This window comes from Camelus bactrianus, chromosome 6, assembly GCF_048773025.1.
Source record: "Camelus bactrianus isolate YW-2024 breed Bactrian camel chromosome 6, ASM4877302v1, whole genome shotgun sequence".
In the NCBI taxonomy this organism is placed as follows: Eukaryota; Metazoa; Chordata; class Mammalia; order Artiodactyla; family Camelidae; genus Camelus; species Camelus bactrianus.
The window spans coordinates 94,031,799-94,057,662 of NC_133544.1; the positions used below are offsets into that span (position 1 = coordinate 94,031,799).

At 43.7% G+C, this 25,864-nt stretch overlaps 2 protein-coding genes across 7 annotated transcripts in view; one reads left to right on the forward strand and one right to left on the reverse strand.

The window, feature by feature from the left end:
- Positions 1-2,740, forward strand: part of CA12 (carbonic anhydrase 12) — a 58,462-nt gene extending 55,722 nt beyond the window's left edge. For 2 of the 4 annotated variants that reach the window (XM_010963468.3, XM_010963466.3), the window contains one exon: positions 556-2,740. In XM_010963468.3, coding sequence (XP_010961770.1) covers positions 556-625 — 70 coding nt within the window. In that variant the 3' untranslated portion in view covers positions 626-2,740. Of the gene's footprint in view, positions 1-552 lie in introns of all 4 variants that reach the window. The other 2 variants (XM_010963467.3, XM_074366377.1) reach the window with 1 other exon arrangement.
- APH1B (aph-1 homolog B, gamma-secretase subunit) overlaps positions 1-25,864 on the reverse strand; it is a 60,545-nt gene that overhangs the window by 22,393 nt on the left and 12,288 nt on the right. Inside the window, exons 5-7 of one of the 3 annotated variants that reach the window (XM_045523001.2) lie at positions 20,020-20,147; positions 15,861-16,055; positions 7,885-12,331 (exon numbers count right to left, since the gene is read on the reverse strand). In XM_045523001.2, coding sequence (XP_045378957.1) covers positions 15,888-16,055; positions 20,020-20,147 — 296 coding nt within the window. In that variant the 3' untranslated portion in view covers positions 7,885-12,331; positions 15,861-15,887. Of the gene's footprint in view, positions 1-7,884; positions 12,332-12,574; positions 16,056-20,019; positions 20,148-25,864 lie in introns of those variants that run through there. The other 2 variants (XM_045523002.2, XM_010963469.3) reach the window with 2 other exon arrangements.

Below are 25,864 nucleotides of genomic sequence, written 5' to 3' on the forward strand. Positions count from 1 at the left end.
ACGCTGGTGCTGGGGGTCAAGGGTCACTGTGCCCAGAGTTGGAGGTGCGTCTGCCAGCCTGGCTGCCACAGCTAAACCCTTGCACGAGCCCCGTGATTTGGAGGGGAGGCCCCACCTGCCTCCACACAAGCAACGAGGCTGCCTTTCTAAGATCTTTACACCTGGTTTTTCTTCTCTGAACCCAAAAAGAAAAACAAGGGAAAACCTGACTTCTCACTCACATTAATGCCCTTTGCTCGTGTTTTTATTGTCACATTTAGTTTTTCCTAAAGCCTATTTTGGCTGGTATGAAAAAAAGGGTGGTCACAAACCCTGTTGGAATCAGGTATTTGAAATGGGGCGGGAATGAGGCCTTCGTCAAAATGCAGGTCTAGTATTGTCAAGTGATAAAAGGGAACAGCTGAAAAATGAATAGGTTCCATTCGGGTTAAGGCTTTACTGGAGGGGGCATTTCCCCAAGTGAGGAATCTGACCCCTAAAATCTAGCCGAGTCAGGCTGCTCTTGCCTCTCTGTCCTCTTTGACTAACAAGACTCGTGTGTTCTTGTTCTAGTAGCAAAAAAAGTGATAACAAAGGTGTCATCTACAAACCGGCCACCACGCAGGAGTCCGAGGCCCATGCCTGAGGCCCCGGCGCGTCCAGGCACGTCCAGGCATGTCCAGGGAAGGACTCGGCTTTGGACGCTACATGCTATGGCTCCCTGGATGCTTCAAATACCTGAGGGTTCTCTGGAGCTCAGCCCACAAAGACCCCAGACCCCTGGGGGGTGCCCAGCAGAGCGCCCCGCCATCTCGCTGCCCCGCCACCCTCTGTGGGATCACGGATGGGAAGAGCTCGCCAGGGAGGCGAGGACTCTGCGCTGTCTGCTTCCTCTGTGTGAGACCACTCAGGGGTCTGCCATCTGGGGGCACAAACCACGTCGCCTGCCGGGGGCTGTGACTGGCTGGAAAACATTTGCATCCAGGGGTTCATGGGAATTGTGCTTCTTCTCCACGTTTTCAGACCAGAACGTGCTCTCTCTGCTCAGGCTTTGCTTTTGAGACTCAGTTTCTTTCCTCAGGGAAGGGCGTATGGTCTGATTTTCTTCTGCTGTGACAAAACCTTCAGCCTGACCTTACAACTGGGGGTTGGGGAGGAGGTGGGGGGATGCAGGGGGAGATGGGAACAGGAAAGGTCAAGGTGTCAGAGACAAAAAGCAAGCAAGAGATATTCTCAGAAATACAGCAGAGGCATTTTCCGAGTCCTGTCCTTTGCAGTCAAATGCTCTGCCACTGAGCTCCACCCCCTCCCGGAGTCCTGTCCTTTGGCTCAGACGCACTGAATGGATCTTAGAGTGAGAAGACATGTAAGATCTGCAAGAGTCTCACTTTGGAATCAGAAGTGGAGTCAGAAGTCGCTTGTCAGGCCACAAGTGTCAGAAGGACAGACTTATTAAGCGCAACCCAATCTCCTGTCAGCAGAGCAGTTATGTTTTATACTCCACAGATTTTTGAATAACTAGGCTATTCTTGAAAACATGTTGTTGCTTTCTGTCTCCCAGAGTGGACGTGAACTCTGAGAGGACCCCAACTGCTTCTGAATCTGGAGGCAGCAGGCAGAAGCGAAAGGACTGAAGAGTCTCATCTCTTCTGCCCAAATTTCATTTCTGCCACCTCTGCTGTGTCCCTACTGTCATCCCGAAACTGGGACTTACCTACTTCTCTGACCTGGAGGATGTCAAGTCGTGGCTGAGTTAAAATATATTTTCAAGCTGTAAAAGCAGGAAGTTATCTGTGCAGGGGCTGGCACCATGGTATTTAGGGACCAGAGAGAGTGGAATGTTTCAAGGATGCTTCCTGGTCTTCCCCCCACGTCACAAAGGCAGTTTCTGAGAAGACTTCACTCCTTCGTCCTCCTCCCATCGATGTGTGAGCCCTGTGGAGATCCGTCTGTTCCTCAGCTGAGGGGCCCCGCCATCAACCTCTCCCGCCTGGCACCTCGTGGTTCAGAGAAACTTCTGATCCCCACTCTCATCCTGATGACACAGAATGTCCTCTTGAAGCATAGGTTTCTTTAGAACATCTTTTCCCCTCTACTCCTCCCTCCGACTCTGAGAAGTCTTCCCCCTTCTCTACTTTCTGTAGTGACAGCAAGCCCTGTGTCTTTGCAGCTTGTCTGCTAGACAGAGTTGCAGGTGACCCCATGGGGACTCAGATGTGTGGGTGCATGAGGCCGCTGATGGCCTGCAGCCTGCGGTGGCCTCCCGGCGTTGCCATTCGCACTCTAGCCTGATGCTGGTCAGGTAACAGCAGGGACCACCCTCGGGACGGAGCAGCGTGCGGGAGATGATGCCTCCTTGGCCTCAGCCCAAAGCTGCCAGTCAGAAACCAACCTAAACCACTCCAGAGCCGTGGGGCTGCCTTTCAAACAGCCCTCTACAGCTTTTGTGGGCAAATTCTGTGAGCAGAGAGACCACTGTACCTGGCACAATGGCTGTTCATAAAAAGGGACAGCTACTGGGCCAGTGGGACAGTGACACTTCCCCTGCCCTCTTCCCCCTCCGTGCAGCCCAGGCTCTTGGCCCTCTTGGCTGAGACCAAACAAACTGGGGAGGCAGAAGGTTCTGAAATCAACACTGTCCACTGCCCTGCTAACCCGTAGGGGACTCCTGCGGGTCCCGCTCTGGAACTGGGAAACCTTTCCTCAGGGTCTCACTCACTCCTACGACACCAGCTGCCAGTCAAGGAAACCAGTGCGGTGGTGCTGAAGCCCCCCTGCCTCACACCCACCCTGGGGTCCCAGGCGCTGTGCTGGCTGCACGGCAGGTGAGGGTAACAGAAACGAGGCCGGGCCTTGGCAGGGACTCAGGGAAGGCCCTGGCTTCTCTGCCTCTCACTAACAGGAGCTCATCAGTCTCGTCTCCGTTTCTTTAGTATCAACTAATAAAAACAATAAAAACCAGAGGGGAGGGAGGGTATAGCTCAGTGGTAGAGCATGTGCTTGGCATGCACGAGGTTCTGGGTTGAATCCCCAGCAACTGGATGAAAAAACACACACACAAACAAAAAAACAAAACAAAACAGCAATAAAATAACCCCAGTAAAAACCTCTACCTGTTTCTGTAATGGACATTCTAGGATTTTGCCACATTGAATATTAATCCCATTTAAGTTCCATCTTAAAGTCTTCTCCCCTGCACTCAACTCTGAGGCTTCCTGACTGGCCCTTGGGAAACACGGAAATCACAGCACCTTCAGTCCCTGTGCCTTGGGTGGACCATAGGCCACTGTGATGATGGTCTGTTTAGCACTTCTGTATTTATTGTAAGAATGATTATAATGAAGACATACACTGTAAATACGAGAAATTATAAATAAAATGTTTTTCACGTCACAGTGATTTCTTGGAGGTGAGGTGAAACCTAGGACTTTCACACAAAAATAAACTGGAAGCAAGCTTTGGGAAATGAGGATGGGGGACAGGACACAGAGGATGGGGGAATCCGGGGAGGTTGATGTGGAGGACGGGAGAAAAGAGGGCAGACGGAAAACCATGCCCTAGGCCAGGTCACTACTGAGCACCTGGACCCCAGGGCATGGCCAAGGGGCATGGCCAGGGCGGGGAGGGCTGGGGACCCTGGAGGGAGCGAGGGGAAGAGCTGCAAGGAGCTTTGCCTCGGCCTGATTTTCCATCTGCCCTCTTTTCTCCCCACCCGGCCCAATACTCCCTCCTGAACTCCTTGGAATCACAACATTTCCACACCAGACAAGGTGACTCCCCTCTTCTGGAGCCAGCCATCCCAAAGGGGGCGGACGCCTGACACCAGATTCTCTTGAATTGTTAGCTGTGCCCCTTCCCTCATGACAGGAGTCACCTTCCTTCAGGGTGGAGAAGCTTGAGATCCACTTACAACAGGAAACGAGACCCCCCCAGGGCCGCCTGCAGGCCAGCAGAGGTGCCATCTGGGCGATGGGTATGATTTTGATGTCACCACCGATGTCCACATTGGACTTGGCAGGCAGCACGCCTGGTCCCCCATGGCCACTGTCACAGGGTGTCACTGAGAAGGTGTGAGGCTGGGACAATGTCGCAGAGGAGGCTCCCTGTGCCCCACCCGTGCCCTTTCACTTTAGAATGACTGGGCAGAAATATGGGCCAAAGTGCTTTTTGGTACGGAACTGTGCACTATAAAAAAATTACTGCAGGTCAGAATATCATTTTGGCCACAGGCCAACCAGGGATTCAGTGATGCCTCCCACCTGTACGCCCCTGACTGTTTCAATGCAGCTTCACGCCCTTATCCAACAGCCCCGGGGAAGATGGAGCACTGCCCCACCTTGCAAGTGGAAAAGGAAACAAGGGCTCTGGCACTGGTCTGAGCCAAGGCCACCGGCTCCTGCGGCACCAGGCTCTTCAGTGACGGAGCAGGGTCCACCCTTCACGGTGCAGTGACAAGGAAATGCCTTCTTGTAACAGAATTTACCACACTTATCCGAGTCACACCACAACCTCATAAAACCCCACAGGAGAAAGGCACTAATGGCACTAGTGCCAACAATTTCTGGATTGTCAACAACAAACTCCTGCCTCCAGTCTGCTTGGTAACATGACACTCTGGCCTGCGCTCAGAAAAAGCCTGGCCAAGGTCTGCCACCTGCCAGCCCGCAAAGGGGTCAGCTTAACTCCTGGGGTGTGAGTTACCCTCACCTCCAGTTCAAATTCCCAAGGACACGTTGACTAAACTTTGTCTTTTGCGCTAAAACTGAACTAAAGAGAAGGAATAAATACACACAAATATAAATAAACACATATATCAATTCCAGCTGTATAAAATTCTAAAAACTGCAAACCAAACTCGAGTGACAGCACAGTGGTGGTTGCCTGGGGATGAGGTGAGGGATGAGGGCATTACCAAGGGGTATGAAAAATGGCTGAGGTGACAGACACGTACGGTGTCTTGACTGTGGGATGATTTCTCTACATATATCAAAACTGCTCAGATTTTATGTTACATTAATTATACCTCAATAAAACCATAAAAGAAGAAAGCACTCTGCACAGCCAGATGACACCCTGCCCCATGCTGGCACTTCCATCCAGGCACTTCCATCCAGAGCTTGTCCCTTGCTCCACCTCGGAGAAGGCTGGCCGGGCCTGGCACACTCCCCTGGGGCCCGCCCTGTGGGGGGAGCCCGGGAAGGAGTGTGATCTCCACTCACGTGGCAGGCCGTGACCTCGCCACACGGTAAGTCAAAGTCATTATTTCTGCTTGAGTTTATTCGTTTCAAATATTAACTTTTAATTACCTGCAATGAAGACAACAAACACAGGGCCTACGGGATCAAGGGCACACTGGGACCTCTACAGCAACGCTGGGTCAGTGACAACAGAGTTGACCAGCGTCTCTGAAAGCAGCAAAGACCCTGCTGGTGAGGCGGGTAATGTTACCAGTTAGGTCATCGGCTCAGATTAGCTTCCCAAGCTACCTAGATGTCCAGCGACAGATCTCATGCATCTTCGTTTCTCTCCTTCCAAACATAACCATCTGAAGAGTTTTCCTGAATATGGAACATCCTTTCCACGGAGAACAAGCATGGTCAGGAGTTCATCGTTCCCTCTTAACTTCTGGGTGAAATGTGATTAATCTCCTAATTAATCTTACTAAACCCTAATATCTCCTGTGATATTAGGGTTTAGTAAGAAACACGTACTTGGTCTTTATCCTTGTTTCCTGGCCAGAAGCTCCTACGTGTCATTCACAATAAGCCCCTCCAAGCCACACCTAAGTTTATGCTAAGGAGGTGATGAAGCTTGGAAGATGGGGGCTGGCTGCCAGAGGAACCAACCGTGTGACCAGAGGGCTGGAACTCAGCCCCACCCCCAGACTCCAGGGAGGGGAGAGGGGCTGGGAATTGAGCTCAATCACCAATGGTGAATGATTTGATCAAGCACACCTACTTAATGGAACCTCCACAAAAACCATGAGCAATGGGGTTCAAAGTGCTTACAACACATGGAGGTGCTGGGATGGTGGTGCACCCAGAGGGCACGGAAGCTCTGTGCCCTCTCTATACCTGGACCTATGTACCTCTTTATCTGGCTGGTCATCTGTATCATTTGTAATATCTTTATAATAAATTGGTAATTGTAAGTAAATGTTTCCCTGAGTTTTGTGAGCTGTTCTAGCAAATTATTAGACCTGAGGAAGCAGTCATGGGAACCTACAATTTATAGTCAGTGGTATAGATGACAACCTGGGACTTGCAACTGGTGTCTAAAGTTGGGGCAGTCTTATGGGGTTGTTCTACAATTTAACTCTGGCAGTTGATGGCAGAATTGAGTTAAACTGTAGAACACGCAGCTGGTGTCCACCAAGAACTGGAGAATTGCTTGGTGTGGAAAAACCCACACAGGTGGTGTCAGAAGTGCTGTAAGTAAAGGAAATGGTCTTTTTCTTTACTTCACTTCTCTCCTATCATTCAAAGTAATTTCCAGCTGACTTTCTCATCCCTCCTTATTCAAAAGCAGAGATTTAATGAGCAATGACTGTCTGCTAAGCACAGATAAAGTGACAGTGATTCAATCATGATTTAGATAGAGTACCAATACTCAATAATAACTGGTGTCACCATCTCATTTGAGGAGACAAACAGAAATCACGGATCATCATATAAAGAAGAGTAGTAAGAAAAGATGCCATGTGTCTATCAACAGAAGAATGGCTAAACAAACTGTGTATCCATAAGATGGAATACCATTCAGGAAAAGTTGCAGATTATTGACATATCCCAAGACATGGATGAAACTCAGTAAATTATGTTGAGGAAAGAAGTCAGACATAAGAGTACATTCTGTGTTATGCCATTTATATGAAGTTTAAGACAAGTGAAACCAACCTACAGCGATGGCGTTGGAGCCAGTGGTTGCCTCTGTGGAAGGGGACAGGATGGCTAGAAAGGAACATGAGGGAACCACGTGGGGACAGGAAACGTTCCAGAGTTTGACTGGGGTGGTGGTGTTACAGGCATACACTTTTGTCAAAACTCATCCAACTGTACGCTTCAGACTTGTGCATCTTACTGTATGTAAATTATTCCTTGATTTAAAAAAAGTAAGTGTTAAGGAATCACGGTGGAGAAAGCCACTTGCTTTTTTGAGTCTAGTCAGGAAAGACTTCACAAAGGGTGACACTTGAGCAGGACCTTGAAGGGGGACTAAGCTGTTTTCTGGTTGCAGCTGGGTAAGTAGAGAGAGGCCTCCCTCAGGGATGTGTTTGAGAATGTGTGGGAGGGGAGGACAGGGACAGGTAGGGGGCAGGAAAATGGTTGGGATCAGAGTGTGAAAGACCTTGCATGATACACACCTTCTAATCAAAACAAAAAGAAATCATGGAAGTGCTTAGATTATGGTCTTGTCTGATTACATAAATAACATATGCTCACTTAAAAACATACAAATATTTAACTATGGAAAAAGTCAAAGCCCCCCAGAGTCCTAACTCCCAAAATAGTCAGAGCTAATAATTTAATTTAATCTTTCCAGACTTTACATATGCTTGTGCATATTTTAACATTCATTTTAAAATTTTTAATAAAATGGATCCCACCTACTTTCACTATTGCATCCTTGGTACCTAGCACAACATCTGGCAAAAGAAAAATCATTAAATGGAAGAATGGTCTATACCTCGCTTTTGTTTTCCAGTATATTCTAAATATCCTCTTTCTTTCTAATGGCTGTCAAGTGCTCTGTAATTTGAGGTAAAGCTCTGACAGACATTTATTGCAAATTCCTTATGGTTACAAGACAATTACAAGATCCTCAGGTAGCTGGATGTACTTCTATAGGATTATTTCCTGGAAAAGGAACTGCTGGTTTGAAAAATGCCCATCTCACAAAAAAAAAAAAAAAAAAAAGCCCATCTCAAAATTTTATAGATATAATAGATTTTGTTAAATTACCACCCAAAAGAATTGTACTGATTTGTTTTCTCACAAAATGCTGTTTCCACCATATTCTCAACAATTTTTTTTCATTGCGTTGAGATATAACTGACATATGGCATTATATAAATTTAAGGTGCAGAGTATGATTTGACTTACATGCATCATGAAATGATTATCACAGTAAGTTTAGTGAACAAGCATCATCTCATATAGATACATAATCAAATAGAAAAAAAGTTTGTGTGTGTGTGAGATGAGAATTTAGGATTTACTCTCTTACCAACTTTCATATAGAACACAGAGCAGTGTTAATTATATTCATGTTAATTATATTCATTCATTAATTATATTCATCCCTAGTACTCATTCATCTTATAACTGGAAGTTCGTTGTACCTTTTGATGGCTTTCACCTAATTCCCCCTTCTCCCACTCCCTACCAATGGTAGCCATAAATCTGATCTCTTTCTGAGTTTGTATGTATGTTTGTTTTTGAAGTGTAACTGACCTACAACACATAGTGATTTAGTATTCCTATACATTTCAAAATGATCACCATGATAAAGCTAGTTACAATGTGTCACCATCCAAAGATATTACATAGTTACTGACTATATTCCCCAAACTGTGCATTTCATACCCATGGCACTTATTTTGCAACAGGAAGTTTGTACCTCTTAATCCCCCTCACCTATTTCTTTCTTTTCCCCACCCTCCTCTCCTCTGGTTACCACCTGTTTGTTCTCAGCATCTATAACTCCATTTTGTTTCGTTATGTTTGCTCATCTGTTTTTCAGATTCCACATATATAAGCGAAATCACACAGTATTTGACTTTCTCTACTGACTTATTTCACATAGTATAATAACCTCTAGGTCCATCCATGTTGTTACAAATGGCAAGATTTCATTCTTTTTTATGGCTGAGTAATACTCCATGGCATATATACAGCATACCTTCTTTATCCAGTCATCTGTTGATAGGCACTTGGGTTGCTTCCACATCTTGGCTATTGTAAGTAATGCTGCAATGAACATAGGGGTGCACGTATCTTTTCTAATCAGTGTTTTTGTTCTCTTTGGATAATACCCAGGACTTATTTCACATTTCTATTTTTAACTTTTTGAGGTATCTCCGTACTATTTTCCACAGTGGCTGCACCAATTTACATTCCCACCAACAGTGTATAAGGATTTCTTTTCTCCGCAACCCTGCCAACACTTGTTATTTGCGATCCTTTTGACGGCAGCCATTCTGGCAGGTGTGAGGTGGTATCTCGTGGTTTTGATTTGCACTTCCCTGATGATTAGTGATACTCAGCATCTTTTTCATGTGCCTGTTGGCCATCTGCCTGTCTTCCTTGGAAAAATGTCTATTCAGATCCTCGGCCCAGTTTTTATTTGGGATGTTTTTTTCTTTGATGTTGAGTTTTATGCATTCTTTGTATATTTTGGGTGTTAACCTCTTATCAGATATATTGCTTGCAAATATCTTCCACCATTCAACAGGTGGCCTTTTTGTGTTGTTGACAGTTTCCATCACTGTGCAAAAGCTTTTTAGTTTGACACAGCTCCATTTATTTTTGCTTTTGTTTCCCCTGAGACATACCAAAAACAATATTACTAAGACCGATGTCAAAGAGTCCTGCCTACGTTTTCTTCTAGACATTTGATGGTTTTATGTGTCTGTTTTCATGCCAACACTACACTGTTTTGATTACTACAGTCTTATAACAGCTCTCTCTCTCTTTTTAATGTTTGGTAAAATTCTTCATTGAAGCCTTCTAGGAATTTCTTTATGTAAACTACAAATTCAATGTCCTTAATAGATATAGGGGACTTCTGGTTAGCTCCAACATGTAAAGAGCTTGAAAGCTGGCACTCCCACACTTACAATAAGAAAACATTAAACAAACTGAAAATCGCTTTTCTTGACCCCATCAGAGAACTGAGGTCTCAGGACAAGCTGTCATCCTGAAATCTGGAGAGACAGGTGAATCCAGAGAGTCACAGCTGGGTGTGCTTAGCTAGAGCAGAAGCTGTTGGAGCCATAAGCTGGCAGGGACACTTAAATGCTGATTTTGACAAATTGCTAGAGTCTGAGGATGGAATAGCATAAAAGTGAGAAATTCCTAAGACTAGCATACAGTCTTAGGAGCCCCACAATTTTGGGGATTTTATCTCCAGGACCCCACCAGATTCTTAGAGTGGAGAGCCTTCCATAGCCCTGGCAGGGAAAGGGTTAGGCTAATCATTGACAAATATGCACGGAGTGTTCTCCATAATAAAGGCCTTTTGTCTCCAGCAAAAAAGACAGCAAGGCCCTTGGAACAGCCTTACTTCCCCTGGGAGAAGGGCATCTCTCCCACTCCATCCCCCTTTAGCCTGCCTGTCTCCCCTAAGGGGAGGAAAAGAGCTAAGAGAGACTTGGTGAGGGACGTAGTTCCACCAAAAAACTGAAATTTACTATTAAGATTACAGGTTACATCCCCTCTACTGCCACACCAACAGGGCTCCAACGTAAGAACAGTGACTTCAGCTTAAAGAGCTGCAAGACGTAGACTCACTTTGAGGAGAAGCATGTGGGGAAGCCCAAAGTCAAGAGGAGAGACAAAAACAAGGGCACTAAGGGACTCTGAAAGCTCTGGTACTGAGAGCTGCAGCAAACATTAAATATAGCCCAGTTCTGGCCCAGACTAACACAAAACTTCCACCAAAGGCCTATTTACTTCACTTCCCATTACCCACTACATGATGCCCAGCTTTCAATAAATCATTGCAAGGCATGTTTAAGAGGCAAGAAAGAACACAGTCTGAAGAACTACAGGGATATTCAGATTTTCGATTTCTTCTTGAGTGAGGCCTTTTTTTTTTTTAAAGGAATCTATTTTGTCCAAGTTTGTAATTTACTGGCATTAAGTTGTCCATAACATTCCCTTTTTATTTATTAATGTAGAGTCTGTAGTCATGTCTCCTCTTATTCCTGATATTCATAATTTGTGCCCTCTTCCTTTTTTTTCCTTATCAATCTGGCCAGAGCTTTATCAATTCCATTGATTTTCTCTAAGAACCAGATTTTTGTTTTATTGATTTCTCCATTTCTGCCTTCTATTTGATTTCTGCTGTTTTCTTCATTACTTCCTTTCTTCTGCTTATTTTAGCTTCAGTTTGCTCCTCTTTTTGTAGTTTCTTAGGTAGAAGCTTAAGCGCTTGTTTTTAAACATTTTAGCTTTATCTATGAGCATTTAAAACTAAAAACTTTCCACTCTATTCCCTCTCAGGGCCTTTGCTTTGGCAACTATCCCCTCTCCTGCAGCATCAGCTTCTCCCTTTCCACTGAATCATCCCCTCTTCATATAAACATGCTGTTACAGTATCATATGATATATTATAATATATTATACATTATAGGGGAAAAAGCAATACAAAAGGGGAGAGGAGGGGAAGGGAGGAAATGCCCTCTCTTGCCCCTACATCCTCCTCAGGCTATCATCCCGTTCCCCAACTAAAATTACATGGCTATCTATACGCCATATGCTGCGCCTACTTCCTTATCTCCCGGTCTCTACAATCTACTCCATTTAGGTGTTTACCCATACAGTGAAACTGCTCTTCTCAAGGTCACCAGAAAATTCCACCTCCCCACATGCAACGACCAATTCTTACTCCCCACCTTCCTCACTGCTCAGCAGCATTTGACATGCTTCCTCTTGGCTCTCATCCTCCTGGTTTTCCTCCTTTCCTCGGTGACGACTCTCCCTGCCCTTTCCAACCTGTCAACTGGAGTGCCCCAGCGAGCCGTCCTCAGTCCCCGCCTTTTGATGTACATCCGTTACCCTGGTGCCCTTCATCCACTCCTAAAACTTTGTAAGTATCACCTTACGTATTCGCACTATTTATATTATATCATAATTTGTAGTGTATTTTGTAGTTGCCTTAAAGTAATATTTGTATGTTTTAATCTCAGCAGTTAGATTATATATTCCCTGGGAACAAAGATCTCTACCATCTGGTTCTTTTCCATTCATTCAATATCTAACACAATGTTCTGCGCATGATAAGCCCTGATTAAACACTGTAGACCCCACCTCTGATTTTGCTCAAGCACTGAAAGTATGTACAGTTTTACTATTAGGTAGAAGCAGAATTTACAGTGACCCACACAAGCTACAAGTGCCACCTACAAATTACTGGACCTTAAAGCCAGCACCTGCTCAGGGCTCATAATCTACCGTCGTCACCTTAGAATGTGTCAAGTCCCCAATTCTTTTGCCGAGGCTGAGACCATACGCCAGTTGAGTGGTTCCTTCTATTCAGCGTTTTCAATGAGATGAAGATAAAATTTGCAGTTCTTTCCATTGGAGGTTTCCATGTGTTGAGGCTGGTCACCGAGAAATTCCTGCTCCAACTAAATACCAAACAGTTCACAATTAAACTGGAGCCACAATGTCAGTGTGGAGGCACCAAAGAAAATGTACATGAATCTGGGCTGTTACCTGAGGAGCGTGCACTTTTTCCGTTACCTTACCAGTTGGACCAAAGAGTCCTTGGTTCCTGAAGATATTTCACCCAATTAACACAGTTAACACAAACCCGGAGAAGGATACTGAAGGATACGCTATTCCAAACAAGAGGAAACATGAGAAACAAGTAGTGACAAACAATCTTTTTATTGTTCGCTGAAAAACACAGGTCTGGGAAGAGTCTATTGCATTGAGTATTGAATGCAAAGTCTGACATTGCAAACATATAAGACATAACAGTGTAACTCAAATAAAATGATTCATACGGTGCAGAGAGACAGTGCCCATGCCTCTGAACACTAAAATTTAATGGAATGAAGTAAAGCCTTTCATTAAATGAGAAATGTAAACATTGCAATCATAAACAAAGTGCCTAAGCAAAGAACTTTAAAATCATTTTGTTGTGACATCTACTTTGTCTACCTGGAGTTAGGAATGCTGGGGCCCAGGATGCAGCCAACAAAAAGCTAGCACTCACAAGGAGCTCTTGCCAGGAAGCAGGCTGCCGAAGCCCAAGGCGGGCTGCCAGCCTGGTGTCCCTGGAGCCCTCAGGCCCACTCTGACCACCAGTCCCTGGCTCGGGGCTAGTTTGAGGCGAGAGTACCAGGTAGGAGGGCGCTTCTGCCACGACTGCTTATGCTGCACCAACTCTACGGATAAGGTCGCCTAGCATTTTTGATGTGTTAGCTGTCACTCTCAGCAAACACTGAATGTGCTGGAGAAGAAAAATATTAACATTGGGAACAAAAGTCACTTTCTGTTCAGTCTACAGATACCATTTATTCCTTTCAGTCGTGCTTTCACTAAGATGCTCAGAGGCTGTTACTACAAAGCTGCCAGTCAGGTAGGCCAGGATCCAGGTAACAGAACTCCAGTTACAACTACCAACTCAAATGAGTCAAAAATAAATACAAGTTTATTAGAGAGCCAAAATCAGTCTCTATTATTCACATGGCAAGATAGTCAAGTGCTGCAACAATCTCCACGTTCCAGGGTTAATTTGGAATACAGCCATATTCCCTCCAAACTGAGAAGGCCCTTTGTGGAGAACACACAAGATTACCACCACCGCCTCCCCTCCAAATGCTATCACGGCTCAGAAAGCTCATTATAGATAACAAATGCAAAATATAAAAATTAAAAAAAAAAAGCACATCTCAATATATACACAGCGACAGAGGAAGACTATTCTCCTGCTGGGCTTCCTTGGCACCAGGCAAAGCAAGGCTACTGGCAACAATAGTGCTTAAGCTGACTACGGCAATGCTCACAAGTAAGGATACAAAGCTCCTTTATTTCTGGGTAGTCAAGGATTATTAAATAATTTCCTGAACTCAGATAACAGTCTCACCATCCAAGAAAGTTTTCTTCTTGCCCGAGATGTTTTCATAAATGAGATTTCACAATATCCCGGGTTCTTTACTTAATATTAAACTAATGCTCCAAGGACATCCTCTGAGCTCAAGTATGAGTAATATTAATATTCTCAGATTTTTCTACACTGTACAGATCAGCAGCTATTTCATGAGACTATCCATTTAAGAGATGTGTAAGTCAACAGTAATAACCAACTCTACTTTTCTTATCCTGTGCATCAAAGAACACCATGCTCCAAAAGGAACAAGGACCAGTTCAATGGGTATCTTGTCCCCCTCAACTCTGCACAATTTCACTATTCAGTTGCTATGTCCTTGACTCTACCTACGACTCATCTAGTCTAAAGAAAATCTTGTATAAAGGTGGAAAATCGCAGACCCCAATGGAAGCATTACTGTTAGTGCTAAAGTAAACTTTAGGGGAGTAACTATAATTGTTTACGGAGCTGTTTACAGCCTTGCTTATGGGACTGTTACAGCCTTGCTAGAAACCCTTCTTAAACCCCTAAATTGAAAAATTCTAATAATTTAAACATGAGAGGGGATTTCATTCATAAAGGTCTAGTTCACATGGAAGGTTCTGGTCCCTGGAATGACATGTGGCTAGCCCAAAAGACTGGCCGCGTTTCCATTTGCAACGTGCCCATTACGCTTCCCACCACAGTCCTGTCAAACGCTTCCATCTGTCCAGCCACTGGTGAGCCCCCTCACCGCTGCTTCTGTTTCTTTTGGCTGTTCTGCTGTACATATGGGATTCACTGAGGTTCTCACTTTAATGTGTAGGCAATTTCCATTTCACACCACCAGCTCCCTAAAAACCACTAACTAAACCACCAACTGAGAACAATTTCTAGTCAGTAAAGGCACAATTCTTCTTTATGAAGGGAACCAAAAGGGTTGATCGGAAGCTGAACAAACACCTTAGATACTCCTGTAGAGGGAATGCTATGGCCAAAACCCAGAGACATTTACTACGTCTAAAGATTATACGGATTATGTAAAAGCATGAATTTGGCAATTTAAGACACATTTCCAATTTTCCATTATACCATTTTGGGGGGAAGTGCTAGTTAGTATTCCAGGAGCTAACTGGAAGTGTCAACCCCACCCTGGCTCGTTTTCCTCCTGCTTTTAGTAAACTTGTGCCGGCTCCAGCGAAGCCGGTCCCAGGGCGCACCACTCAGCAACCTGCAGAGCCGCTCAGCGATAGAACAATGGGCTTCAGCCCAACTGGTCTGGCAGCTGGAACTCAGCTGGTAAACACCGCCTTGGGGCAGAGCCCATGAGAAGCTTTAAACCCAGGAAAGACTAACAGAAGATGCACAAAAATTCTTGGTTTTATAATATCTTCCCAGGAAGTCAGGAAATAATTGTTTATGCTCAAATCTATGCTCAAAAACAATGTAATGCCTCCAAAAAGCAAAATCAAGAATGGAAAAACTACAGAAAAATGTAGTTTAATAAGCAGTAGCTGACTTTGGCTGAAATACCACAGTAAGTCAGTGCAACTTATTACTGTAGTTAGAAGCACAGCCCGCCGTGCTCTCATAAAACACAGCACTGGCGGAGTACGTGAGAACAGCTCACAGAGATGACAGCCCTTTAGCATCGGGAGACTTCAGAACTGAAAAAGACAAACGCTAACTAGGATTTGACATTCAAATATTTACTTGCTCAACACAAGCTGAGTGAGGAGACGGCTAAACATACCGTTCTTTCTTACTTATGGTATTCTCAGGAAGTTCCTATTTGGACACCGATGGTTCTCAACTTGGCTGCACATCGGAGTCATCTAAGAAGCTTTAAAAAAATTACCATATGTCCAGACAATTAAATCTGGAGGGTGGAGCCCAGAAATCAGTTTACCTTCCGTCTCCCCAGGTGATTCTTAAATTCAGCCAGCTGCACACCACTCGTGCATCCCTTTCAGAAAGCCACTGCATGAAAGCCACATCGTATTTGTCTTTTCTAAATTTCACCAGGAAAAGGGATTTTTAGAAAAAGGCACAGTTGTGCTTCCTCTAAAGACGCAGCTTACTGTTTGTGAAGGGCTGGTCCTCGGAGGTTATCTGGAGCGCTGGTTGAAAAGGAGGAAGTCCTTGTCCTGGCAAAGCAAGCAGAGCTTCAGGCTTCGGCAGCTGCCTCCAGAAACAAAGAACGCCCAAGTGCCCGTGAGCACCATGATGATGTACGCTGACACCAGGTTTAAGCCATGATGTGGACTTATGAAGGTCTGCAGAGGGAAAGTAAGTCAGCTCGAGTAGTAACAGCAAGCTTATTAAACATGTGGAATAACTAAAGATTAGGGAAAATAGGAAACACTTTCAATAGCTGAGGTGTGCTTCACGAAACATGTGTTGAAGAGCGCCAGGACCCACAGACAGACGACTAACCTCGTCAACAGACACTAGCCCGGAGATCTCTGCTTTGCTATGTTCAAATGGCAACTCTAGAAGGTAATCAAAAGCCAGACCTAATGAAATACCCAACAGAAGACACATGCTACATAACCTGGGCCCAGTTTATAGCATTTCTCTGTTAACTGGCTCTTAGAATTTGTAAAACAAGTGAGACAAGATACTTCAGTATAAATCCTTAGTATTCAAGGGAGCGTGAGGAAAGGGCATCCCTTTTTCAATTGCTGTGGGTTCCAAAAGTTCATTTAAAAAACACTGGCGAGATGCCAAGAGGTACCAGTGCAGACCACAGTGCCTATCCTAATGCGCTGATCGTCATGTCATCCAAATCTGGGTGACAGTTGGGTTTCCCCAGGGACACCTGATCCGCAGAGCTGATCAACGTGCTAAAGGAGCTTACACGCTAGTAAGGGAGACAGGTAATGAATGAAGCAACAAATAAATAGTTACAAATTGTGATGAATGCTAGGACAGAATAACTGTAACTGAGATGGTGCCAGCATAGGTAAGAACAACATGATCCACTTAGGGTGGTCAAGGAAAGTTCACTGAAACTGAGACATGCAGGAGGAGTGAGCCAGCCTGTGTAGACTGAGGGAGGGAACCAATGGTGGGCAAGGAGTTCAGTGCAGCTGAGAGCCTGAGCGTCCATATTAACAATGTATCTAGATGGAGAGGAAGCACCAGAGATGAGACAAGAGAGGAAGGCAGGGGCCAGCACGTTGGGACTAGTAGCACGTTGGCAGGGAGAGTGGGTTTTATCCCCAGTGCAATGGAAGGTCACAGAAGGGTGTTTTAGGTCAGGGAGCTGAATGATTTTAGATTTTTAAAACTGCAGAGAATGGATTAAAGGAGGATCTGGTGAAAGCAGAGAGGCTAGTTAGGATGATTTTGCACTCGAACAGGAGAGTACAGGATGGTGACTTAGACCAGGGTGGTGGTGGGAGAGGTGGAGAGAGTGGATGATGTGAACTGAGAGGACTTGCTGATGGATGGAATGTGGAGAAAGGGAAGGTCAAGAATGACTTCCATGTTTCTGGCCTTAGGTAAATGGTGATGCTATCTCACCATGGGGAAAGAGTAAGCTTGGAGTGATGGGCGAGATTTGCGTCTAAAGAGGAAATGCTAAGAATAACACGCCTGTGAGATTTCAAAAAGTAGATGTCAGGTAAGCAGTAAGATACGAGCATGGAAGCACAGTCCATAAACGGCATTAAAGCCATGGCTATGAGTGTGATTACCCAGGGCGCTACTGGAAAGAGAAGGGAAAAGAGGGGTAGAGCCCAAGCTCTGAGGACATTTATAAACTATCCTGTTTAGCATCAAGGAGCAAATTAAAACTGTCAACACCACCCCACTGGTTTGACTCTAATTGAAAAAGAGTCAGCAAAGAGGTCTGAGAAGAGGAAACAGTGAGAGAAGAGGGAACCAGGACGGCTTGATGCACAAGTCAGAAGAGGAAATGTTTCAAAGAGGGGTGGCCAACTCTTTCTACAGGCTGCGGAGATGAAAAAAGAAAAATGTCCATCCGATGTGGGGAAAGGGAGCTCCTTTGTGATCTCACCAGTAAGATCAGTAATAGGCTAAAGTCTAAAAAGTCTGGAAGTTTATTCCACCGGCGTCTGCTACAGCTGACCACTCTTTCCCCCCGGAGCACTGGGCTTCAGGACACCTGGCTCCTGGTTTCCGCCCCACTTCACTCAGCTGCTCCTTCACAGTCTCCTCCTCTTTCCCCAGCCTCAAGGTTGGAATGTCCCAGGGCTTAGTCCTCGGGCCTCTTCTCTTGTCTGCTTATACTTACTCTTTGTAATCATCTTTTCTAGCCTGGATTTCTCTCCCTAACTCCAGACTTTCTCATCCAGCCGCCTAACTGACATCCCCACTTGGATGCGCAGTAGGCCCTGCAAGGTACTGTGCCCAGAGAGAACTCCTGATCTCCCTCACAGGCCTGCCCATCCCAGCTGATGACAAGTCCATCCGTCTAGCTGTCCAGGCCAAGAACTTTGGAGACACCCTTGGCTCCTCTTCTTTCTCTCTCATGCCTTATCCAGTCCATCAGGAAAAACCATTGGCTCTTTCAAAAATAAGTCCTGAATCTGATCATTTCTCATTACCTCCACTGCTGTCTCACCTGAGTTGTCACCATCCTTCTCTTGATGACTGTAATCTCTTCCCCTTTTACAGTCTACTCTGAACACGGCAAAGCGATCCCTTTAAAACAGGATTCAAATCACTTCCCTCTACTCACCAGGGCTGATACCTTACAGTAACTCCCATTTCTTGAAGAGTTAAAAGCCCAAGTCCTGCATTATCTAGACGTGGTTCTCACCCCCAATCTCTACTGCCCTCTCCAACTTCAAATGTGTGACAGCATCTCCTACTAGCTTCCCCTGCGCACTCTATTCTGGCCACCCTTGCTTCCGTAAACATGCCAAGCATGTTCTCTAGTCTTAGGAATTTGCCACTGGCTGATTAGTCCATGATGCTCTTTCCCCAGACAGCCACATGACCAACTTTACTTCAGTTCATTGCTCAAATGTCACCCTCACAATAAAGCCTACTTTGACTACCTAGTTCAAAAACTCAACATCCCCAGCCCCCACACTCTGGATCCCCCTTAACCTGCTCTACTTCTCCTGTTTTCCCACAGCACCTATCAATTTCTAACATACTACACAGTTTTTTATTTATTATGTCTATTGCTTATTGCCTTTCTCTCTCCACTAGATTGTAAAAGCAGGGATCTTTGTTTTGTTCACCAAATTGTCTTGCTCACCTGGAACAGTGCCTGGAACTTAGAAGGCACTCAATACTTGCCGAATGAATGAGTAGTCAACTGGATCCCTAAGAAGGACATGTGCTTTTTCTTGTAACTTCCTTTCTTATTATAAAAGCGCACGTAGTAGGAAATTTGGAACGTGCCAAAAACTATGAAGAATAAAAGAATCTACCGAGAGATAAATGCTGTTAATATTTTAATGCATTCTCTCTCCAGTCTTTCTTCCATGAAGATCTGGCTTTATATAGTTGACCTCATACTAAGGGTAACTTTGGTATCCTGTACCACCAAAAGATTTTAGGTAGTGAAGGCAACAAGATTGTATTTTAGATGCATCAGAGGACAAGAACCCAGTATAAGAAAACCTGATATAAACTCTAAATGGATGGAGAGGAGGGAAATATGAGGCAGGACACCTCAGAAGGAGACTTTTCATACGAAAGGTGAGAAATGACAGAGGTCTGCACTAGGCAGTGGCAGGGATAGTTCTGATGTAAATACAGGACTAGTTACAATTAAAGTCAGACCAAAACATTAAATAGTGCTTAGAAAATACATGAAATGCGAAAAGTAGAAAAACAAGTGACCAATCACTTGTTAAGCAAACTGTAATATAATTTTTATGTAATGATATAAAGTCATTAAAATTTAAATATTATAAGGATTTATAATGACACAGAAATTGCCTAAGACATATTACACAACATAAGCAAAATATAATGTAAGACTACCTCAGGTTTGACCATACCCATTAGAAGACATATACCAAAAAAAAAAAAAAAAAAAAAACTTGTGTGAGATCAACCAACAAATTAATAGTTGTCTTTCTATGGTAAGACCTAGGTGATTTATCTATTGATAACTTATTCATTCTCTTCAATGACTGTTTTGAATTTCCTCATTTTCCCAGGAACACATATCTCATTTAGAGTGGAATCTACCACTTTAGATATGCAGACTTGAGCTCCAAAACACAGTCTGAGCACAGCGGCAATACTCACCAGGGCTGACACCAGCAGGTGGGTCAGAAAAACCACGAGAAGGGAGTACCACTTTTTCTTCTCACAGCCATCAAAAAACACAATGCCCCAGAACACGTGCAGCAGTATGATCACCAGCGTCATGAAAGCTGAAAGACAGGCAGCCATCAGCACCCAGGGACACAGACAACAGACGCCAAACCCCAGTGAACCCCGAGTCCTGGGACGCAGGCTCTTGGGTGCTCCACACGTCGGTGAGAGCTCAGCCACCACCTGACACGCAGGACCCTGACGCATATTTGCTTGAATGGTAACTTGAAAGCAACATTTCTAAATGACGGGGTCAACTCTGCAGTAACTGCTCATCTAGAATGTGAACTGTGGAACCAAAAAGTCAGCTTGGATCTGGCGTCCAAGGAGTTTCTCTGAGGAATGCAATAAAACTACTGTGGTATCTAATCAGCTTTTCCCAGTTAGCCTTCTGCACTAATTAGGAGAAACATTTCTCAATTAAAAGGAGCATGTTTGATTTAAACAAGTCTTCTCACTACAGTGGAATTCCTCCTTGGATTTCTTTTTAAGGCCAGTGGAAGAAAAAAATGTAAGAAATTTCAATAATTATCTAAGATTCTTCTTAAGGGACTGAAACTGAACTGAATCAGCACACACAGGTTTCTCTACGGAATACTCTGTGTATGTGTGTCCTGTGTCCTGGATCACATTCTTTACTTAAAATGGGCAAGTTTTACATATTCTGAAAGTTCTCATATTTAAAAAAAAAAAAAAAAGGCATACAGATTTCCTTTTCAGGCCACATAATAAGATACCATTAACACCCATAGCCTGGCAAAAATGCAAGCCTGACAGTTGTCTTTCACACTGCGGGCAGGCGAGCAATCTAGGATTACCTAGTGAAGGTGAATATTTGCATTCTCTATTTCACTCCAGCAATCCTGCAGCTAGATCCATACAGCTGTTCCTTGGTATCCTTGGAGGATTAGTTCCAGGAGCCTCCACAGATACCAAAATCTGCAGATGCTCAAGTCTGTTACATAAAACGGCATAATACTTGCATATAACCTAGCACAGCCTCCACTGAATACTTTAAATCACCTCAAGGTTACTTATAATACTTCATATAATGTAAATGTATAAATAGTTATAAATGCAATGTAAATTCTATGTAAGTAAGTTGCTGGAGCCAGGCAAATACAAGTTTTGTTTTTTGGAACTTTCTGGGATTATCTTTTCCTTAGTATTTTTGATCCATGGTTGGTTGAATCTGTGGATACTAAACCCACGGATATGGAAGGCTGATTGTACACTGAAGCAGTTGGTTTTCGAATTAACAGATCACTGGCAACTTTTTAGAAATGGGGACCCACTCCAGGCCTCCTGAATCTGACAAAATAAGCCCAGCAATCTGTTTTTAAACAGCCCTCCAAGTGATTCTGATGCACGATCAAGTTTGAGAACCACTGCTCTAGAGAAACCCTCGTCTATTTGCATGAGAAGATATATATATGTATGTATGTGGATCAGCACTGTTCATAATAACAAAAAATGCCCATCATTACCAGAATGGGTAAATTGCAGTGTATTCACACAATGGAATAATATGTGATCTACAATATAAATGATCTCAAGAATATAATGTTGAGTGGGGGGAAAGCATATTGTGGGGAAAATGTCCATTACTTCAGTTATACAAAGCCAAAAGCAAACTATTAAAAAGACAACTTGTGATGGAGGAAAGCAAGTCATTGTATCTAGTGATAGCATAAATAAAGTACAAAAGGGATGTTTTAAAAAAAAAAAAAAACTTCAGGACTATGGTAGACTAAACTAAAATGATGTACGTTAACCCCAGTGATGACCCTGGAAAGAAAAGTTACCCCAAAGATAGGTGCCTGCTTATGTGATGGTGTAGAGATGAGCTGACTTGAAAACACCCATCAGTTAGTACTATGTCAGGAAAAACCAGAGTAGAAATTGTAAACTACATAGACACAAACACTCACATTCTAAGGTTTTTCTAAAGCCCATATGTCAATCAAATGCCAAGAGAAAGCAATGACACCATAAACATGTCATCTATTTGTCAGCTACGTGAAATGAAAATTGAAATCGAGTCGGTATTGCTAAGGGAGCTCTCAAAACTGGAGCCAGGAGGCCATGAAGGAAGTGCTACTTAGGCATATCTCAGCCGGGATGGCATCTGACCTTTGACCTGATTTAGTCATCCAGGATACCTGCCAGAAACTCAAGATATTTATCGAAGCCTTGCCTTAAAATAACTCATGACAGTCTATGCACTCATCAGGCCCCTACCCTAAATCAATGTGTGACAAATATTTTCTGACGTGTCAGTGTCAATCATAATTCTCATCAGGCAACTTTTAACAACCTCGTGGCTTTTTGTCTTTATAAGCCCCCGACTCTTTCTCTTCCTTGGAACACTCTTTTGAGGTTACCGAATCTGTGTCTCCCGAATTGTAATTCTTAAGACCCCAAGTAAACTCTTTTCTTATTTGCAGCCTCCTGCATTATTTTTTGTTTGATAGCAGTATTTGCATGTGTTACCATGAATACTGAAACCAGCCAATCATCCTTCTATGATCAAGTCCTACAGTTCAGCTACTTGGAAAATGCTCTTACTTACAGACTCTTCCGTTCATTCTCAACCAAAAAAGTATTACTCTCTGAGTTTCAGGTAAGTATGCTCAAGATATCATTAGTCCTGAACTTTCTTCCAAATTCTAGGTCAATATTTCTGTTTGCAAGGTTCTTTCTTGCTAAAAAAAATATCTTTGATGAATTGATCCTGTCTCCAAAGCAAAATCCAAGCATCTCAGGTTAGCATCCAAGGCCCTCTGCAAGCTAGACCCAAATTACTATCCTTTATTAATCTTTAAATATATCCTCTGTGGCAGAAAACCAGAACTCTTATACTCTGTCTATGTCTTTGTGTTTTTACTTTTTTTAAACTGATTGTCCCTTTTGCCTTAATACTCTATCTCTCATCACCAACGCTGCCCATTTCACCAAATCCAAATCTTACTTTTATTTAAGCTCAATGCCATTCCTTGGTGAATTCATTCTGATACCTACTCTTCTTTTTTTAAACACTGCATACACACTGACTGAGCACCTAGAGTCTGGTCTGAAGATGAGGCGTGTAAGAACTAGAGTCACACAGTGTGGCTTTGAGCAAGCGATTTAACCTCTCTGAGCTTCTGTTTCTTTTATTTCTGAAATGTGAATCACATCCCAGGGATGAATAATGTGCAGGGAAGAACAGTGCTTTGCAAACCCTAGCTTTTCAATAAACGATAACTACTATGTGCCCAGATTCAAAGATGAATAAGCCAGGACCTTCAGTGAGTTGTACTAACAGGTGGGAAAGTGAGGCAAAGCAGCAAGCAGTGACCACACCTGTCCAATCATCCAGTTTCCTGTGTTTTAAAATGCACTCTTCTTCACTCTTGTAGATTATTTTTCCCTCTGACATTATATTATTCTTACATTTATTTACTTTCTTCCTCTGCTCTTTCATTAATCCTCATGGGGATTTACTCCGTGCCCACTGTGGTCCAAGCACTGGGGCTGTCAGTGTACAAAGCACAGTCTCGTGGAACTCTGCCCATCTTTTCAGTTTACTGTTTCATTAACACAGTGTCTAAAGGGGATCTCTCAGGCGTTGATTAAAACGTTGTATCTTCCTACTTGACTGCTGATTTACTCAGCTGGCACTAGTTTCTGGCTGGCTTCTGCGGCCATAAGCCTTTACTATTACAAAGTGCTACTTAGAGTACTGGGATTTATCCCAGTTTGTTCCCTCTGCCATTGGCTAGAAACTCAGACCTGGGTTTTTAAGCTGTTCCGCCACTTGCAAGTAGCTAGAGCTACATACATATCATTTTGATACTTCCCTCTAGCAAATGGAATTAACTCCTAATAGATACGAGGATTTGCTAACAGTATCTCTAGGGTACTATCTTTTAATAACTAAATCTTTCTCACTTTGTGTTCCTAAATAAAAAATTCTAAGAAGTCCTTCAGTGAATCTACTCTAAAATTTGCTTTATCCGAATATTCTTAAAAGTAGGGGAGAAAAAAAAACGATTCTAAGTCAATTCCAAGAATATCAAAATTATATCCTTTTACAATCCAGGTGAGAAGAGCTTCCTAATGTTTTGGAATATTAATCACAAAGGTGAACAGTTCTAACAAGTATTGTACATCTTCGTGAAACTGGAGCTGTCTAGTGTGATAACGGACTCCCTCTTCTAATAATCTTTTAAGTCAAATATCTCTAGGTAGAGAATGTTTCAGCCTAATCTATTTCTAAGCAAAATGTTTCAGTGTTATCTTTAAGAGGCTACACTTGCTATTTGGTTCTTTAATCCTTCCTGAACATACCCCAAACACTCCAGCACACAGATTCATAAATATCTCTCTTTTCCCACTTGTCCCTCTCTCCCTCATTCCTGATATCTACTTTTCTGTCCTTGCAAAGACAACAGCCTAATATAGCAACTGATTCTAATACTGGATCCAGCCAGCAAGGACACTGTTACTACCTGACTTCCCCTGACAACTCAGAGCATCTCTAGAACCAGACCAGAGAGAGCCAAGGGCTGCTGCTGGGTGATGGCAACAGCAGAGGAGGAATTCCCAAAGCCAAGGCCCAGACTCAGCTGCCCAGAGGCAGGACGTGATTACCACTGGGCTTCTGATTTCTTTTCCAAATAAGAGAAGGGCCTGGGGTGTCAAGATTCTGGAGAGACTCTCCTCCACCCCTCTTGGTGGCAGAAACTCTCCAGATCCTTGAGAGATCTCCAGTGACCTAGCTTGGGTAGGGGTCAGGCCAGAGGACTGATGTTTTTGAAAATGCCTTTTCTGTAATAGAAATTTAACTTAAAATTTTTGCTTTAAAAAAAAATGTAAGACAATTCTGGGACCTAGTTTATTGTAATATAAATGTACATATATCACAAATCAAATAACACTCTCCAAGATTAAAAAAGGACATTCTGAAAATCATCTTACACTACAAAGCCATAAGAAAGGTGTAGGACTATCCTTTAATACCAGATCAGAAAGGAGATGTCCTGAAAGCCATCTGAATATAACTGAATAAGGATATGAACTATCATTTCATACTTAAGAAAATGCTCCTGAAGGGTGTCGGTCAGCTGAACAGACTGCCAAGGATATGATGTTATGTTTGTAGTCCCCCTGGGAGATGCTGGAGAACGATGAAATTCTCTCCTTGAATTAGCCCATCAGTGCGGAGAGTCAGTGCTGGGAGGCCCCTAAGAAGCTGCCTCACTGAGTCCCCAGTGCAGTGAAAAAGCAGATCCCACAATGTCCACTTCAAATACTTCCAGTTTAGGGCCTTACTTCATTAAAACAGTCATTGGGGTAAAGTTCCTTCTCAAACCAAAGGCAAGCCTGACTTTTAACTCAATGATTCTCACATGGGGTGATTTTGCCCCAGAGGGCACTTCTCAGTGTCTGCAGACATTCTTGGTCGCCACAACTGGGGGGTGCGGTGCTTCTGGGATCTAGCGGATAGAAGCCAGGGACGCTGCTGAACACCCTGTAACACACAAGCCACCCCCTTACCACTATCAATGAAGAATTATCTGACCCCAAATGTCAACAGCACCAAGGCTGGGAAACCCTGCTCCAACTCCTGCTTGTTAAGCCCGGGAAGGCTCTTTGAAGAAGCGCAAGTCAACTCTTCTTTTTCCATATGTGGAAAAAATTTTTTAAATATTTTAAACTGTCTATATAGGTCAACTATTGTCAAAAAAGCGCTGCGTAACAAACCATGCCAATACTCACTGGCTGGGGCTGC